Source organism: Equus asinus, chromosome 16, assembly GCF_041296235.1.
Source record: "Equus asinus isolate D_3611 breed Donkey chromosome 16, EquAss-T2T_v2, whole genome shotgun sequence".
NCBI lineage: Eukaryota > Metazoa > Chordata > Mammalia > Perissodactyla > Equidae > Equus > Equus asinus.
Genome location: NC_091805.1, coordinates 2,237,360 through 2,255,997, shown reverse-complemented (window position 1 = coordinate 2,255,997; position 18,638 = coordinate 2,237,360). Strand labels below are relative to the sequence as shown.

At 37.9% G+C, this 18,638-nt stretch overlaps 1 protein-coding gene across 35 annotated transcripts in view; it reads right to left on the bottom strand.

The window, feature by feature from the left end:
• Nucleotides 1-18,638, bottom strand: part of ATG4C (autophagy related 4C cysteine peptidase) — a 155,855-nt gene that overhangs the window by 112,045 nt on the left and 25,172 nt on the right. For 31 of the 35 annotated variants that reach the window (XM_070486431.1, XM_070486415.1, XM_044748913.2 and 28 more), the window contains one exon: nt 9,358-9,441. The exons of the other annotated variants lie outside the window; for them this stretch is intronic. In XM_070486431.1, the coding sequence (XP_070342532.1) occupies nt 9,358-9,441 (84 nt within the window). The remainder of the gene's footprint in view (nt 1-9,357; nt 9,442-18,638) is intronic. 35 annotated transcript variants of the gene reach the window in all.

The following is an 18,638-nucleotide window of genomic DNA, read 5'->3' as shown; positions in this document are numbered from 1 at the left end:
TTTTTCTGTGACCACAATGGAATTAAATTAAAAATCAATAACAGGGGCCCAGCCTGGTGGCATAGTGGTTAAGTTCATGTGCTCCACTTCAGCAGCCCGAGGTTCACGTGCTAGGGCCTGCAAGCTGGCTCTGGGGAGGAAGGAAAGAGGAGGCGTGACTCCACCTGCTCTTATTTCTAAATTCTGGGGGAACAGGGCCAACCCACCTTCCTGTCACTGAAAAGGGAGATCCCAGGCACAGACCTACACACAGCTCATCAAGCTATGCTGTGGAGGCGTCCCACATACAAAACAGAGGAAGATAAGCACAGATGTTAGCACAGGGCACTCTTCCTCAAGCAAAAAAAGGAAGATAAGCACAGGGACAATCTTCCTCACCAAAAAATTAATAATAATAATCAATAGAACAAGATCTAGAAAACGTCCAAATTTTTGGAAATTAAGTAACACACTTCTAAATAACTCCTCATTTCTTCCCATATGATATTTTTTAGTAAGAGGCAAAACCCATATTTCAAAGAATTTCAAATTCTCGGGCCCTATTTCCACAACATTTGGGTATAACCTTGGCAAGACCTGTAGCCACACAGATCCCTGAAAACAGTAGAGACAGCATGAGAACAAGAGCACAGACAGTATGACCCCTTGACACGTTACTTTCATGCCCTTCCTTACATCCTGCAAGGAGACCCCTAGGCAAAGCTCCATCCCTGGGCTGGTGTCAGTTCAGAGAACGCCTTTATTACTTTCTAGCCTCTGTGCTACCCTCTCTACTTCTTAAAAAGTTTTTTTTCTTTTTCCAGGTACTATTTTTGTTCCTAGGCTGTACTGATTGTCTATAGATGCTCCTCAGCCTCCAAATTAGGACTGAGAGAGCCTTCTCTCTATTCAATTTATGTTAAATCACTTTGGTCCCTAAGATAGAACTGGTATACTAGAGAGAACCTCGGGGCCGGCCCAGTGGTGCAGCAGTTAAGTTCACACATTCCAGTTCAGATCCCAGGTGCAGACATGGCACCGTTTGGCAAGCCAGGCTGTGGTAGGTGTCCCACATATAGAGTGGAGGAAGATGGGCATGGATGTTAGCTCAGGGCCAGTCTTCCTCAGCAAAAAGAGCAGGATTGGCAGATGTTAGCTCAGGGCTAATCTTCCTCAAAAAAAAAATAAACAAATGAATAGAGAGAACCTCAAACTACAGTTTTTCCTTAATGTCCTCTGGGCCCATCATGACCTGAATCATCTAAGAGAAAACCTAGAAAAATCCTAGCCAAATGCGGGCACGGTATGTGTAGAAAGATGAGGCTTACTTCAAATAAGATAAAACCCTTTCCTGCTTCTCTCACAGATACCCTGTAAAAAAAATTTAATTTTGGTATTTGGTCAAGATAATACTAACTGGGAGGACCATTTGGATTTTTATACTATAAACCTTGACATAACAATGCAAAGAATGGTATCTTACACTGGGAAGGAAAAATTGCATAATATAAGAAAAAGAGTTTGTAGCTCAGGAAAGGTAGCAAGATAAATTTAAAACTTGCAAATTCAGCACAGATTTAGCATAGTTAAAATAATCTAATTTTTTAAAACATGTCCTAATATTACTAAAAAATAAATAATAACAGGCAGACTATCAAGTTTAAGAATCTTATACTTATTTATCATTATGGATTAATTCATTATAGATGACTCAGAGGGGGGTAAAACCATTGTGGTTGAAAGTGACCACTTTCTAAGCATTTAGATCTGTGAGATATCAGAAAACCAACACTTTCAAACTGTAAGGGAATTGAAACAAGTGAGCAAAACTATCCATCAGATAAATGCCACACAGAATGAGAGATGAGGAGTCTAGCTAAAGTAACTTGGCTAAAATCCTTAGCAGAACAAAAGGAACTATTAGAAAATTTCTACTTTTCTTTTTTTTTAAAGATTGGCACCTGAGCTAACATGTGTTGCCAATCTTCTTTTTTTTCTTCTTCTCCCCAAACCCCCAGTACATAGTTGTATATTCTAGTTGTAGGTCCTTCTGGCTGTGCTATGTGCGATGCCCCCTCAACACGGCCTGATGAGCGGTGCCATGTCCACACCCAGGATCTGAACCGGCAAAACCCTGGGCCACTGAAGTGGAACATGCAAACTTAACCACTTGGCCATGGGGCCGGCCCCGGAAAATTTCTATTTAATAGAAAAAAGGATAAAGAATCAAGAATTTAAGTAGGAATACAATCTAGTTAGAACTAGACTGAAAATACCAATATAAATTCATGACTTTGTAAGAAAAAAACAAGGGGCCAGCCCAGTAGTGCAGCAGTTAGGTTTGTATGTTCCACTTTGAAGGCCCAGGGTTCACCAGTTTGGATCCCGGGTGCGGACATGGCACCGCTTGGCAAGCCATGCTGTGGCAGGGGTCACACGTATAAAGTAGAAGAAGATGGGCATGGATGTTAGCTCAGGGCCAGTCTTCCTCAGCAAAAAGAGGAAGATTGGCAGCAGACGTTAGCTCAGGGCTAATCTTCCAAAAAAAAAAAAGATTCTCTCTCTTCTGGCTCTGTCCACTGAAATGGCTTCAGGGAAATGTCATTCCCATGATGAACCCTTGTGCTCGGATTATAATCTCTAACACTATTTTTCTGCAACAGAAACAAGGCTTCATTGGGAAATGGCTGATTTCAAATCTGAAGCTGAAAAGTACAAAGTGGACCTGGTATACCTAGTTATGGAAGAAACTGCCAAGTTTCCAAAAATTAATTCGGTTTGGTGGAAAGATACAGAAACCAATCTAAAAGGACCTTTCACTGGCCAAATTAAGACAATCTGAGTATCAAAAGGAGATTACTGATGACGATCAATCAATAGACAGTAAATCTAAAAAGCTGAGTCCATAACAACACACAAAAGGAGAGGAAAAAATTAGCGTTAAAATCTCTCAAATATGGTGAACAGAATATTCTATTTCTGCTGAGGAAAGAAAGTCATGACATGACAGGGTAACAACCTCAGGATAGCATTATGAACTACAAATTCACCACAGTAATACCATAATGATAGGATTCGTAAATCTTTACATATTATGGGTTTGTATACCCACGGAAGAGGAAATAATGAAGGAAATTGTCCCCATAATCAGCAGATCTTTATGTCATATATTTTTTTTGAATTTTTTGAAATATCACATTTGCTGTTTACTAAAAATATCTGCATGCAGAATGAAGGAAATTAACCATTACCTAGAAGAATATCACATTTCTATTCTTACCACCCATTTTATGGATTCTCTTTTCTAATGTGTGTAACCCCAAACCACCCTCTTACACCTTTCCAGAAACTGTTTTGGTATCCACAAGGAGGGAGGTGCTTGTACTTAAAGCACATAAATTTAAATGAATCAAGGATAATTTTGAAAACAGGAGGAATAAGCATAAATAAGATCAAATATGCATTTGAAAAGAGATTCAAATATATATTTTGAAAGCAAGAGGAATCGCAGTAAACAAGGCAGTCAGAGGGAATTGGGGTATTTGTTCAGAAGAACAGAGGGGAGTAGGACTTGGAGGGAGTAATGCATTAAGGATATTTTTTTGTTAGTGGAGTTTTTAAACTTGTAAAATATACGACATAGGGGCCGGCCCCATGGCTGGGTGGTTGAGTTCGTGCACCGCTTCAGTGGCCCAGGGTTTCGCAGGTTCGAATCCTGGGTGCAGACATGGCACTGCTCGTCAAGCCATGCTGAGGTGGCATCCCACATGCCACAACTAGAAGGACCCACAACTACGTACCGGGAAACTTGGGGGAAAAAGGAAAAATAAAATCTTAAAAAACAAATTTAAAGATCTAAATATAAAATTATTAAAATAATAAGAATTCAATATTCATAATAAAGAAATAATATAAAGGAGAAAAAGTCCTTCTTCCAGTGGGTTCTGCCCCATCTGTCCTATCCCCTCTCGGTCCTGAGACAGACACTGGCTTCTCTAAGAAGAGGCGGGTGAAGACAAGGCCAATAAGCTGAGACCAGCAGACTGGTAAGACGGACAGAAGATGAGTCCTTCATGACGTCACAGAGGCACTAATTAACCAACCTAGAGCCATCCCTGTGTCAGGACTTCTGTTTGTATATGACAATAAATCCCCAGATTGTTTAAGCTATTTTGAAATGGACTTTCTGCTTATTCGCATCCAGTAGCATCTTTCTAATTTGGTCTCCTTCTATAACAGCCTGTACTTCCGCTTCATCACAAATATTGTATTGGGATTAGTAATTTTTGTCATTATTTGTTTAATGTCTCTCATCTGCCAGACTGTAAGCTCCCTGAGAGTAAGGCTTATGTCTGTCACGCTTTCAGCAGGAACCTCAGTGCCTGGCACATAACAGGCTCTCAATAAACATTTGTGGAGTGAATGCAAAGCTTATGCATCTAATCCCCTACTAGTGAATACTTAAATTGTTTCCAATTTTTTGTTATTTCAACAAAGCTACAATAAACACCCTTGTACACATGTTCTCCACACATACAGAGAACTTCTCTAGGGTAAACACTTCCAAGCAGAATTGCTGGGTCCTAAGTTGTGTATACTTTCAATTTTTCTAAGTACTCTCAAATTTCTCATGAAGAGGTTTTATTAATTTAATGCCCATCAGCAGCATCTGAGTTCCTATTTTTTCGTATCCTTGCTAACATTTGGTATCATGAAACCTTTACATTTTTGTAAATCTGATAACTAAGAAATAGTATTTCATTTTAATTTACACTCTCCTTTCATTTACACTCTAATAATTTAGGGTGAGTATTTTCTTATGTTTCACTGGCCATTCAGGTTTCTATTTAAAAAGCACCTGTTCATTTTCGTGACTCATTTTTTCTTGGTTGTTCACGTTTTTCATATTAATTTGTAGTTCTTTATTATTTTGGAGACTAATCTTTTGTCTAAGATATAAATGCAGAAATGACAGATGGACAGATAAATAGATCTTCATGTAAACACACACAGATAGATATACCTACACACACACACACACAGAATGAGAGAACATGTACAAAATGTTCCCTCTGGCTTGCTTTTAAATTTTTTTCATGGTGTCTTCTGTCATGTAGATATCCTTAGTTTTTATTTGGTCAATGTTCTCCTGTATGGGCTGTGTGTTTATGTTTTTTATATAAGAAGTTCTTCTCTACCCCAACATCATAACCAATAATTCATTAAAACAATACAGTCTGGCTTTGATGCATAACATAGATCTACCCTCAGCAAATGTAGTTAGCTGCTATTAATTTTATGCTTTTACTTTTCTATTCTTACCCCCCTCGTGTAACTGCCCTCCAAAAGTTGTCAGCAACTTGTCACTGAAAAATCCTACAGCCTCTACTCAGGCAATTTCCTGCTCAACCTCTTCTGGGCATTAGGCACTTCATCCAACCCTTTCTTCCGAAAATCTCTGGTCTTTACAACAATACGCTATCGTGGGTTTTGTCCTATATATTGCCTATCCCTTCTCAGTTTCATTCACTGATTCTTCTTCAGTATATCCTGAAAGATGGACATTCCCCACCTATACTTTCCATCGGTGTGACCTTACCCATTGGCCTCAAATGCCACCTCTTTGAAAATAACTAACAAATCAATTCTAAACAGCCTACTTCATTCAGACTGTTCATTTCTCAACAGCCTACTTCCACCACTACATGTCCCCCCGCAAAAACCCATGCTTCCTGTAGCACACCACATTTGGTTACTGACACTGCCTATCATCCAAGATAGTACTCTTCACACTGTTACCTCCTCTCTGTCTCTCATGACCCCCAATCCAATCATTTGTCAGATGGTGTTCATTTTACCTTAAAAACATCTCAAATCCATCCTCTCCTTTCCATTGCCACTGCCCTCTATCAGAGTCATCGTATCTTGCCCGCTAATGGACTTCCAATCATTCTTCCACTCTGCTATCAGTTATTTTTCTAAAGCATATATTTAGTTATGATTATCATGTGCTCCTTCTGGACACAATCAATGTCCTAACCAGCATGTTCTCAATACAATGATCACTGAAAATAATTAAATGAAATTTGGCATTTTGCACTCAAAAATCTAGGATAATAATAATCATTGTAGTTGAGAAGCCAGCTAGGTACCTCGCTTCTTATCTCTCTGAAAACTTAGAAAACTTGCTTGAACCAAAAATTCTGTGATGTGAAGAAGTCCAAAGCTAGCCCTGGGTTCTGCTAATTCTCTACAGCTTAAGCTCTCACGGTCCTCCCTGCTTATAGCTCTGCAATGATGTGAGTTGTCTTTTTCATTTCAGATGCCAAATTCATGATTCTAGGTACCTACACCATAAGCATCTTTGCTGTAGACATCTTTGCCACAGATATTTTTGCGACATAACTAATTGGCCGTGAGGCAAGTTTGCTGTAACAGATAAAATAAAAAATAAAAGAGGGACATTAAAAAGACATAATGAAACATGTAGTACATATCTGGACTGCAGTTAAATGTTCCATCACATGTCCAATTGTTATATTTCACCAAATCTAGGCCAGATTCTCTGCCAAATTCTGTCCTTATCATGTTCTCTACTATCAAATAGCAAATATTTTCACCAATTTCAAGAAACTTATACTCATCAGGAATCATATAACCATTTGTTTTTTGGAGGTGGTGGGAGGTAAGAGAAGGAATTTGATTCTTCTTTTGCCTCCAAATTATATATTTTTTTAAAGATTTTCTTTTTTTCCTTTTTCTCCCAAAGGCCCCAGGTACATAGTTGTGTATTTTCAGTTGTGGGTCCTTCTAGTTGTGGCATGTGGGATGCCGCCTCAGCATGGCTTGACGAGCAGTGCCATGTCTGCACCCAGGATCCAAACTGGTGAAATCCTGGGCTGCCGAAGCGGAGCGCACGAATTTAACCACTCGGCCACGGGGTCGACCCCTGCCTCCAACTACTAATATTGCATGATAAATTTGGTAAAGACACCATTAGAGAACAAGCTGTTGTATCTAAATTAGCTAAAATATCAATAATTAATGCTCTCGAAGACTAGCTGCCTCTTTTGTATGTGCCATAGCTTGGTAAACTTTTGGTTTTGACAGGTGGGAGAGATGACTCTTCTCACCAAAGATTTGCAAACTGGTATGTTATTTTCTCGTGTGCAATCTGGCTTTACACTCTCTTATTTCACACTTCCAGTAAGTTTTATCACTGTCTTTTCCATCAAGTCAATAGAAATAATCAGTTCTATCAACCAGTTATGTCATCTTTTATGGTAAAACTGCGCATGGCTAATTAGTTAAGTGGTGAAGATGTTTGCGGCAAAGAAGCTCACAGTGAAGGCACCAGACAAGCAGTCATCCCCTTTTGCTAAACAACGCCTCCTACATCAGCATTTCATGAGCTCAACTGACTTTACTGAACATCAGGGGATCTAACAAGGAAAGCTCTCAACAGATATGTGGCTTGTCATCACCCTCTGGCTCTTTCTTCTCTCTCCCTCTCGACCGTCACACCTTTTTCCTTCCCTATATCCCCACTCCTTGTCTAAAACAAAAAAGTCTTCTGTTTGGCTCATTCATATCTCCTATATCATCTATTTTTCATCTCTTGAGTTGAGGACCCCCAAGAGCCCACTACAAGGATCTGTTCAAAGTACTTCTTCCAAAAAATATCTAATACTATCCTTAAAAGGAATTCTAATAACTTTTTCTCAAATTCCTTATATCATGAATAGTATCATTTAGAATGCAAATATGTACCAGGTACACCACTAAATACCTAAGAAATAGGTATTATTAATACTTAGGGAGGTTAAATAACTTGCCCAAAGTAACAAATAACAAGCAAAAAGAGCCAAAATTCAAACCCACATATGTCTGAGCCCAAAGCCCATACTCTGCTGCACCTGTAAACAATTAGTGACCTAACTCTTGAGCGTAGCATTCAAGATGCTCCTCCATAATTTGATCTTTTTCAGAATTCTCCCCCACCATAGCTACACTGGACATCTGTTTCCTAAATACACACTCTAGTACCTCACTGACATTGCTTTCATCATGCCATTCCATCTACCTAAAATGCATTCCCTCTTTATGCATCAACTTCCTACTCATCCTTCAAGAATGTTGTGAGGTGTCAAAGTTAATACATATAAATTACTTAAAATACTACCTGGCATATTATAAGTACTCAATAAATGTTAGCTGTCATTATTACAAGCTATTTACAAGGTTTCAGAAAATTGCTGATAAATAATTCATCAAAATAGGTCAACCAAAAATGAATAAAAGCCTGATAATCACATACTCTCATACACATTCTCTTCCTCTCTCTAACAAACACAAACATATACATACACACACACAACACACACACTCATACACACAAAACCAAGCAAAGATGTATACTAGAAAGAATGTCAGTATTAAAGTGACACATAATCGTGGTTTAAATTTCAGCTCTGCCATTTAATATCTGTGTGACTTTGGACAAATTATTAAATTTCTCTAAAATTCTGCTTTCACACTCATAAGATAGGGATACCTGAAGCTACTCTGTAGGTTTGTTGTGAAAATTAAAGACATTTCCCAAAAAGCTTAGCATGATGCCTGACACATAGTAGGCACTCAGTAAGTGGAATAAATTATTAAAAGGAAATAGACGATAATTATTGAAAGTATAAGCATATGTGGAAATTTGGAAACATCAAATAAAGTCAGTAATTTCAGAAACTGGCGCATCCTTAAGAATTGGAAAATTTACCATTTTTAGGTTAACTAAGGTGATACTTATAATTATTATCATATATTTTAAAGTTATCAGAGAACTTGATAAAGAATATTAAGATATCAATTCAAATAATATTTACTCAGCACTCATACTATAACTATGAGGATATGATATAACAAAAGATGGCATGATCCTTATCCTCAAGGAGTTCACAAGAAACCCAAACCATATGGCAGTATATTATGTGTTATATAAAATACAGGTTCTTAAAAGAAATATGCCAAAATAAAGGCATAAAAAGCAGAATGGCAGTTGCCAGGGGCTGGGGAAAAGGGATGAATGGAGAGTCGTTTTTTAACGGGTACAGAGTTTCAGTTCTGCAAGATGAAGAGTTCTAGAGATGAAAGGTGGTGATGGAACACAACATTACGAACGTATTTAATCCCACAGAACTGTACACTTAAAAACGATAAAGATGGTAAATTTCACGTTATGTATGTTTTACCACAATAAAAAAACTGAAAGCAAAAAAAAAGAAACATGTCAAAATTAGACTAATCTGGAAATAAGATAACGAAAACAGTTACACAATGAATTTCTACAAAAACTTTTAAATAGATTACAAAGTTAGCACTTACCTTCATATTTAAAATGGTAACATTTTCCAAGCAGTAATACAGGGGAATTTCTACTAAAATATGTCTTTGTTTTCAACACCCAACCTAAACAAGAAAAGATAAAAATAGTTTTGCAATTAAAAGATTTCAAACTAAAAGTCTAGCAGTATTTTCTTTTAATTTCAAATCATCAATTCTCAAATATGGATGTGCATTTTTTGTAAGAGTAGCAAAATATTTGGACAATGAACTGAAAATACAGGCCACTTATGCTACTTTAAAATAAACTTCAGTATTTTAACCACATTCTATCCACTTAAAGGATATGAGAGAAAATTTTAATTTGCTTTCAAACAGGTCACACTGTTGTTATGGTATGTTCTTATGGACACCCACCTCTTTTTCCCAAAGGCAACAAGTGCTACCATCTTCTTTTTTTCTTTTTTTTTTTTCCTGAGGAAGATTAGCCCTGAGCAAACATCTGCCGCCAATCCTCCTCTTTTTGCTGAGGAAGACTGGCCCTGAGCTAACACCCGTGCCCATCTTCCTCTACTTTATATGTGGGATGCCTACCACAGCATGGCTTTTGCCAAGTGGTGCCATGTCTGCATCTGGGATCCGAACCAGCAAACCACAGGATGCAGAGAAGCGGGACATGCACACTTAACCGCTGCACCACTGGGCTGGCCCCCACCATCTTCTTGTATTTCCTTCCATTTTAGCTTATTAAAAGGTTTAAAGTATTTGAAAATTTCAACAAAGTAATTTAAGGAAAAGTGCTTATGATCAAAGTGGATCTCTGAAGTCTCCCAGGGAACTCTGTTAGAACCCCATCATTTCAGCCCAGTGAGGATCTCTGAGAGGGGCATATGAAGCTTTCAGACATCTTCATCTCAGTTTTCCATTTCTCAATCCCAAATCCCCAACTTTAGTTGCAAACTCTAATTCTACCACTTTTCTTCCTACTAAACTGTCTATATCTAAAAGGTAGTAACCTTTTGGCTTTTTATGATGCCAATAATGGCTCTCAATTTCCTGGGAAAAGACTTGCCGCTTACATCCCTGAACATTTCCAAGTATATGAAATTCCTGACTGCTAATGCAGGCTTAAAAGCAGCTCCTAAAATGCAGGAGCATATAAATAGAAAGCATCTGAAATTGGGAGTCGATAGATTTCAGTCTAGTCTTAAGTAGACTATCTGCCAGTTATATTTAACAGAGTTGTTACAAAATCTAAAATGAGTGATTTTAACGATAGTTTCCTAAAATACTCTAATACAAATAAATATAAAGAACAAATAAATAAAAATGTCTATTTATGACAAAGATGATGCAAGTATCTGAATTTGGTAGTGAAAAAGAAAGCATGGAAAGTCAAATGCACTCATCAGACTCTCACGAAGCTTCACCTGGGCCACTACAGTGCTCACAATGGTCCCTCTGCCCTCAGTTGTCCCACTCTGGCACACGTCTCGTCACTGCCCAATTAATCTTCCTGTGGCTCAGCTTTGGTTAGGGAACTCTTCTGCTCAAAAACCATCCTCAATGACTAATTACTTAACAGATTTATTATCAACTTAACAGTGATACTACAGACTTTCCACAATATGATAGAAATTACCTTTCCAGTCATCTTTTTCACTACCTTTCACCTATACTCAAAGTGGGCTTTGCTGTTGGCTCTTACCAGCCCATGACAAAAACGTCCTCCCCAGTATCAGCCCAGCTAAATCCTCCTCCTCCTTCTCAAACACACACTTTCAAGCCATTTTGTCCTTTTCCCATCTGGCTTGGACTCTCATCTCTGAACTCCAATGGGAAATTAGTACTTACCTAGGGCATGGAACCAGGCACCTCAGAGACATTCTCCTTTAGAAACATTATTAGTATCACACTAGACCAACATTAATCCCCAAACAGTAACAACCTCTTCCCTACAAAAGGCAGTATTTCCAAAGCAAATCCTAAGAACTTCAAATAAAAAGAAACAAGGAGGGGGCTGGCCCCATGGACGAGCGGTTAAGTTCGTGCGCTCGGCTTTGGCGGCCCAGGGTTTCACCGGTTCAGATCCTGGGTGCGGACATGGCACTGCTCATCAGGCTATGCTGAGGCAGCATCCCACATGCCACAACTAGAAGGACCCACAACTAAAAACATACAACTATGTACGAGGGGATTTTGGGGAGAAAAAGGAAAAATAAAATCTTCCAAAAAGTAAAATTAAAGAAACAAGGGGCCAGTCTGGTGGAGTAGTGGTTAACTTCACACGCTCCATTCTAGCAGCCAGGGGTTCACGGGTTCAGATGCCTGGAACAGACCTACACACTGCTCATCAAGCCATGCTGTGGCAGCATCCCACATACAAAAAGAGGAAGATAAGCACAGATGTTAGCTCAGGGCCAATCTTCCCCACACACATAAAAAGAGAAAGCACCTTTAAGAAGGAACTTTTCTCTTTCCCCCTCTGCTTTACTCCCTGCCTACCCCTTACCAGTCACTGGTTCTTCCACAAGAAAAGCTGTGAATCTGACTGGTCAGAGCCTGAGGCACTGCAAGGGCCCACATTTTGCACGAGCACAGACGTATAGTGCTTTAAAGTTGAACCACCATTCATGGGGTGCTTAGTCTCTCAGTCTTCTGTCTCCTATGCAGATCCTGGCAGGCCTAACCCCTCATAACAGGCTGACTTCCTTTACGCCTCCATGAAGCTAGGTATGTAAGAGGATTCACAAGGTCCGGTCATTTTTCTCTCTTTTTCCACAGGCATGTCAAAGCTGAATCAGACCAATATGTCAACTGACTAATCCACAGAATGGTTTTTTTTCTTTTAATTATTTAGTTTTTAATTATTTAGTTTTAGTTGACCAGTTTTCATTTTATCTTATAAAAGCACTATAAGAAATGTACAACTATCTCTGCCCCCAGCTTGCTGATGCTGAACCAGGACCCTATGCTGCACAGAGAGGGAAAAATGAAGGATACAAAACCCACAGAAGCATGGGATTACAGAGCCTGGGGCATAGGAAAGAGTCATGAATGTGAAGTATTATTATGAATAAGTTCTTATACATATTAAAAAATATATATTCATCAGAATTCTTCATACTCAAGAATATATTTTTATTCTGTTCTTCACTTGCCCCCGCCTTTCCACCTCTAAATCTCTGACCATAGTGGCATGGAGGTGGGAGAGAGACAAATTAAATGTTATGATTTCTAAATGAAAACTATGTAAATAACACTAAATAAGAAAAGCAAGTAAATTTGGCAAACAAGCTAGTCAATAAATTGACAGAGGACAGTGACTGTGCATGAGGGGTGAGCACTGACCAGAAGGAAGCTTGAGGGAAGTTTCCAGGGGGAGGGAAATTTTCTATACATTGATTAGATCATTAGTTTCACAAGTGTATACATGTGTCACACACTGAAAACTGCACACTTAAGATCTGTTCATTTCACTTTATGCTAATTTTCCCTCAATTAACAAAAGAAAAAGAATTTTAAGAGATGAACTAAGACAGTGTCTCAGTTATCTATTCCACTCCAAAACGTAATACTTTTCTTCTTCTATCTGACAGTTGTGTGGTTTGGCTCGGCTCAGCGGACAGCTCTCCTGCTGGTCTTGCTTGGAGTCTGTAAGGTAGTGGAAATCACATGGAGAGGCTCACTGAGACCCTGAGTTGGCTGCCCTCTTCTCTCCTTTCTTCTTCATGTGGCCTCTCCATGCGAGTTCTCCTGCGCAGTACCTAAACTAGTTACACGACAGTTCAGAGCTCCAAAACAGAGCAAGCAGAAGTTGCCTCTTCATGGCTGGGGTTAGTATTGATAAGCCTCATTTCAACTCATTCTATTGGTTAATGTGAGGTACAGGCCAGCCCAGATTCAATAAGAAAAGAGACAACACAAGATGTGATTGGACCATCTTTGGAGACCAGCTACCATAAAGAGAATGCTACCAAAAAATCTATAGTCCATTAAGTCAACAATTTGAAAATCACAAACAAGGTTGTTAAAACACGCAAACAAGGGGGCCAGCCCGGTGATGTAGTGGTTAAGTCAGTGCGCTCTGCTTCAGCAGCCCGGGGTTTGCTGGTTTGGATCCTATACACAGACCTAGACACCATTCATCAAGCCATGCTGTGGCAGCGTCCCAGATACAAAACAGAGGACGGCTGGCACAGATGTCAGCTCAGTGATAATCCGTCTTAAGCAAAAAGAGGAAGACTGGCAACAGATGTTAGCTCAGGGCCAATCTTCCTCACCAAATAAATAAATAAATAAAATACTATTAAAAAGAAAGATGCAAACAAGGCAAAAAGCATGGAAATAACAGAAGTGACAATGAATCACTAAAGGATCAGAAAGACCCAAAGAAGGATGGTTTACTCACTAATATTTTAAAAAGGTACTCAAGTTTATATATCTCATAAAGCCATGTAAATAAAGGAGAAAAAAAAGAAAGGAAAAATGAAACACTTTTTCAAGAAAGTAAGATTCAGTGTCTTTTAAATCTTAAGTGCTATGCAATTTCTAGTTCCATCTTCATCATAACATAATAATGACATTGATAAAAAATCATCTTAAATTACATTCACTGTATTAAGAGAACAGCAAGACTAGAGAGAAAGAGAGGCTGGGTTTGAATACCAGTTTCAAGACTTACCTAGATATGTGACCTTGAATATGTCACTTAATCTCAGTTTTCTAATTTGCAAAAAAAGAATATCTCAGAAAGATATGAGATTTAAGTCTCAGAAAGATATCTATCTCAGAAAGATATGAGATTTAAATGAGAAGGTATATACAATATCTACAACATACTAGTGGGTGCTCAATCAACGTTAGTCCTTCCTGGCTTCCCTGGTGAATTCTACCAAACATTCAAAGAAGACTCAACACCTATCCTTCTCAAACTTCCAAAAATTGAAGAGAAAGGGAAGCTTCCTAACTCACTCTATGAGGCCAACATTATCCTGATAGAAAAATAAGACAAGGACTGCGCAAAAAAAGAAAATTACAGGCCACTGATGAACATCAATGCAAAATCCTCAACAAAATGCTAGCAAATCGAAAACAATAATACATTAAAAGGATCATACATACACCCAGGGATGGCTCAACATCTGCAAATCAATCAACATGATGCACCACATCAACAAAATGAAGAATAAAAACCACATGATCATCTCAGCAGATGCAGAGGAAGCATCTAACAAGACACAGCATCCATTTATGATAAAACTCTGAATAAAATGAGTACAGAAGAAGAGCATCTCATAATAAAGGGCATACATGACAAACCCACAGCTAATATCATACTCAACTATCCCTCTAAGAACAGGAAGCAGACAAGGCTGTCCAGTTTTGCCACTCTTATTTAACATAGCATTGGAAGTCACAGACAGAGCAATCAGGCATGAAAAAGAAACAGAAGAGATCTAAATTAGAAAGGAAGAAGTGAAACTGTCACTATTTTCAGATGACATGATTTTATATATAGAAAATCCTAAAGAATTCATAAAAACCTTTTAGAAATAATAAGTGAATACAGTAAGTTGCCAGATACAAAATCAACATACAAAAATCAGTTGTGTTTCTATACCCTAACAACAGAGTAGCAGAAAGAGAAATTAAGAATACAATCCCATTTATAATTGCAACAAAAAGAATAAAATACCTAGGAATAAATTTAAACAAAGAGGTGAAAAACCTGTACACTGAAAACTATAAAACACTGTTGAAAGAAAATGAAAAAGACACAAAGAAATAGAAAGATATTCTGTGCTCTTGGATTGGAAGAATTAACATAGTTAAAATGCCCACACTTCCTACAGCAATCTACAGATTCCATGCAATTTCTATCAAAGTTCGATTGACATTTTTCACAAAAATAGAACAGAGAATCTTAAAATTTATATGGAACAACAAAAGACCCCGACTAGCCAAAGGAATTCTGAGAAAAAAGAACAAAGCTGGAGGTATCATACTCCCTGATTTCAGAATATACTACAAACCTATAGTAAACAAAACAGCATGGTACTGGTACAAAAACAGACACACAGATCAATGGAACAGAAGTGAAAGCCCAGAAATAAACCTGCACATCTACAGACAGCTAGTTTTTGACATGGGAGCCAAGAACATACAACAGGGAAATGAAAGTCTCTTCAATAAATGTGTTGGGAAAACTGGACAGCAACATGCAAAAGAATGAACATAGACCATTATCTTACACCATGCACAAAAATTAACTGAAATGGATTAAAGACTTGAATGCGAGACCTGAAACCATAAAACTTCTAGAAGAAACCAAAGGCAGTCTACTCTTTGATAGCAGTCTTAGCAGCACATTTTCTTTTTTTTTATTTTTTTTTAATTGAGTTAATGATAGGTTACAATCTTGTGAAATTTCAGTTGTACATTAATGTTTGTCATTCGTGTTGTAGGTGCACCACTTCATCCTTTGTGCCCACCCCCACCCCACCTTTCCCCTAGTATCCACTAAACTGTTCTCTTAGCCCACATTTTTAAATTCCTCATATGAGTGGAGTCATACACAGATTATCCTTCTCTAGCTGGCTTATTTCACTTAACATAATTCCCTCAAGGTCCATCCATGTTATTGCAAATGGGATGATTTTGTTCTGTTTTGCAGCTTTAGCAGCACATTTTCAAGTACCATGTCTGACCAGGCAAAGGAAATGAGAAAAAATAAACAAATGGGACTACACCAAAATAAAAAGCTTCTGCACAGCAAAGGAAACTATCAACAAAACGAAAAGACAACCTAACAACTGGGAGAAGATATGTGCAATCCATATATGTCATAAGGCGTTAATATCCAAAATATATAAAGAACTCAGACATCTCAACAACAAAAAAACTAACAACCCAAATAAAAAATGGGTAAAAGATCTGAACGGACATTTTTCCAAAGAACATATACAGACAGCCAACAGGCACATGAAAAGATGTTCAACATCATTGATTATCAGGGAAATGCAAATCAAAACTACAATGAGATATCACCTCGCTCCCATCAAAATGGCTATAATTAACAAGACAGGAAACAATAAGTGTTGGAGAGGATGTGTAGAGAAGGGAACCTTCATACACTGCTGGTGGGAGTGCAAACTGGTGCAGCTACTATGGAAAACAGCATGAAGTTTCCTCAGAAAATTAAGAATAGAACTACCATACGACCCAGCTATTCCACTGCTGGGTATTTATCCAAAGAACATGAAAACACGAATGCGTAAAGATACACGCACCCCTATGTTCATTGCAGCATTATTCACAATAGCCAAGACTTGGAAGCAACCTAGGTGCCCATCAAGCGACAAATGGATAAAGAAGATGTGGTGTATGTACACAATGGAATGCTACTCAGCCATAAGAAATGATGAAATCTTGCCATTTGCAACAACATGGATGGACCTTGAGGGTATTATGCTAGGCGAAATAAGTCAGAGGGAGAAAGTCAAATACCATATGATCTTACATAATAGACGTCATAAATAGACGACGACAACAACAAACAAACACATAGAGACAGAGATTGGATTGGTGGTTACCAGAGGCAAGGCGAGAGGGAGGAGGGCGAAAGGAGTGAGTAGGCACGTGTGTGGCGATAGACGGTGATCAGTCTTTGGGTGTGAACATGACGTAATCCACACAGAAATCGAAATGTAATGACATATACCTGAAATTTACATAATGTTATAAACCAATGTGACCTCAATAAATAAAAAGGGAAAAAGAAAAAGTGTTCACCACAAAAAAAAAAGTCCTTCCTACACTGCCCATAGTACAAAAACTCTAAGGAAAACACATAAAACATTTTAGAACAATCTGCACAATAAAAATCAAACTAAAATACTACTCCATAACTTAAAGCTATTTCAGCCGCTTAGTAACCCTGAATAATCTGTTCTTCAGATAGTAGAAACCACCTTAATTTTACTCTGCCCACTTAAATATCTAGATGAGGAAAGCTACACATATGTAAATAATAGGCTAAATAACAATTCCTAGGATACTGCTCAAATGTGTTATTGAGTACTTGTATGACAATTTTCAGACCTTACAAATGAAATCTTTATCATATAACCTATTCATCAGATGAAATGGCTTAAAAAGAACATAAATCTCTATTTGCAGATGACATGCTCTTACATACAGAAAATCCTAAGGAATCCTCAAGAACAGAGCTAATAAAGGAGAACATCAAGTTTACAAGATACATGATCAAATTACAAAAATCAACGTATTTCTATATACTAGCAAAAAACAATCTAAAATGAAAATAAAAAACAATTCATTTTAAAATAGCATCAAAAATAATAAATACTTAGGAATAACTTTAACAAAAGAAGTGCGACACCTGTACAAGAAAACTACAAAACATGATTGAAAGAAATGAAAGACCTAAATCAATGGGAGCGCACCCCATGTCCGTGGGCTGGAAGACAATATGGCAATACTCTGTGAAGATGGCGGACTCTGCAACCATCTACGGATTCAATAAAATCTGCAGAAAATCACTGCCCAATTTCTTGCAGAAATTGACAAGATGATAAAAAACTCATACGGAAATGCAAGGGCTCCAGAATAACCAAAACAATCTTGGAAAAGAAGAGCAAAGTTGGAGGAATCACACCACAATTTCAAATTTTACAAAAAGCTAAAGTAACTACGAGAGTGTGGTACTGGCCTAAGTAAGGACAGACATACAGCTAAACAGATTAGAACTGACAGTCTAGAAATAAACCCTTATATCTATGGCCAATACACTTTAGACAAGTATGTCAAGACCACTCAATGGAGAAGGGATACTCTTTTCAATGAATGGTGCCAGACAACTAGACAGCCACATACAAGGAATGCAGCTGGACACCTACCTCACAGCATATGTAAAAGTTAACTTAAAATGGATCAAAGACCTAAGTATAAGAGCTAAAACAATAAAACTCTTAAAAAGAAACAGATATAAAGCTTCATGATCTTGATTTAGGCAAGTTTCTTAAATATGACATCAAAGGCACAAGTAACCAAAGAAAAAATAGGTAAACTGGACTTCAACAAAATGTAAAAGTTTTGTGCTTCAACGGACACCACCAAGAAAGTAAAAAGACAACCCAACAATGGGAGAAAATATTTGCAAATCATATATTTGCTAAGGGATTTGTCTCTGGAATACATAAAGAACCCTTACAATAAAAAGACAACCCAATTAAAAATGTACAAAGGATCTGAACAGACATTTCTCCAAACAATTTATACAAACGGCCAATAATTACATG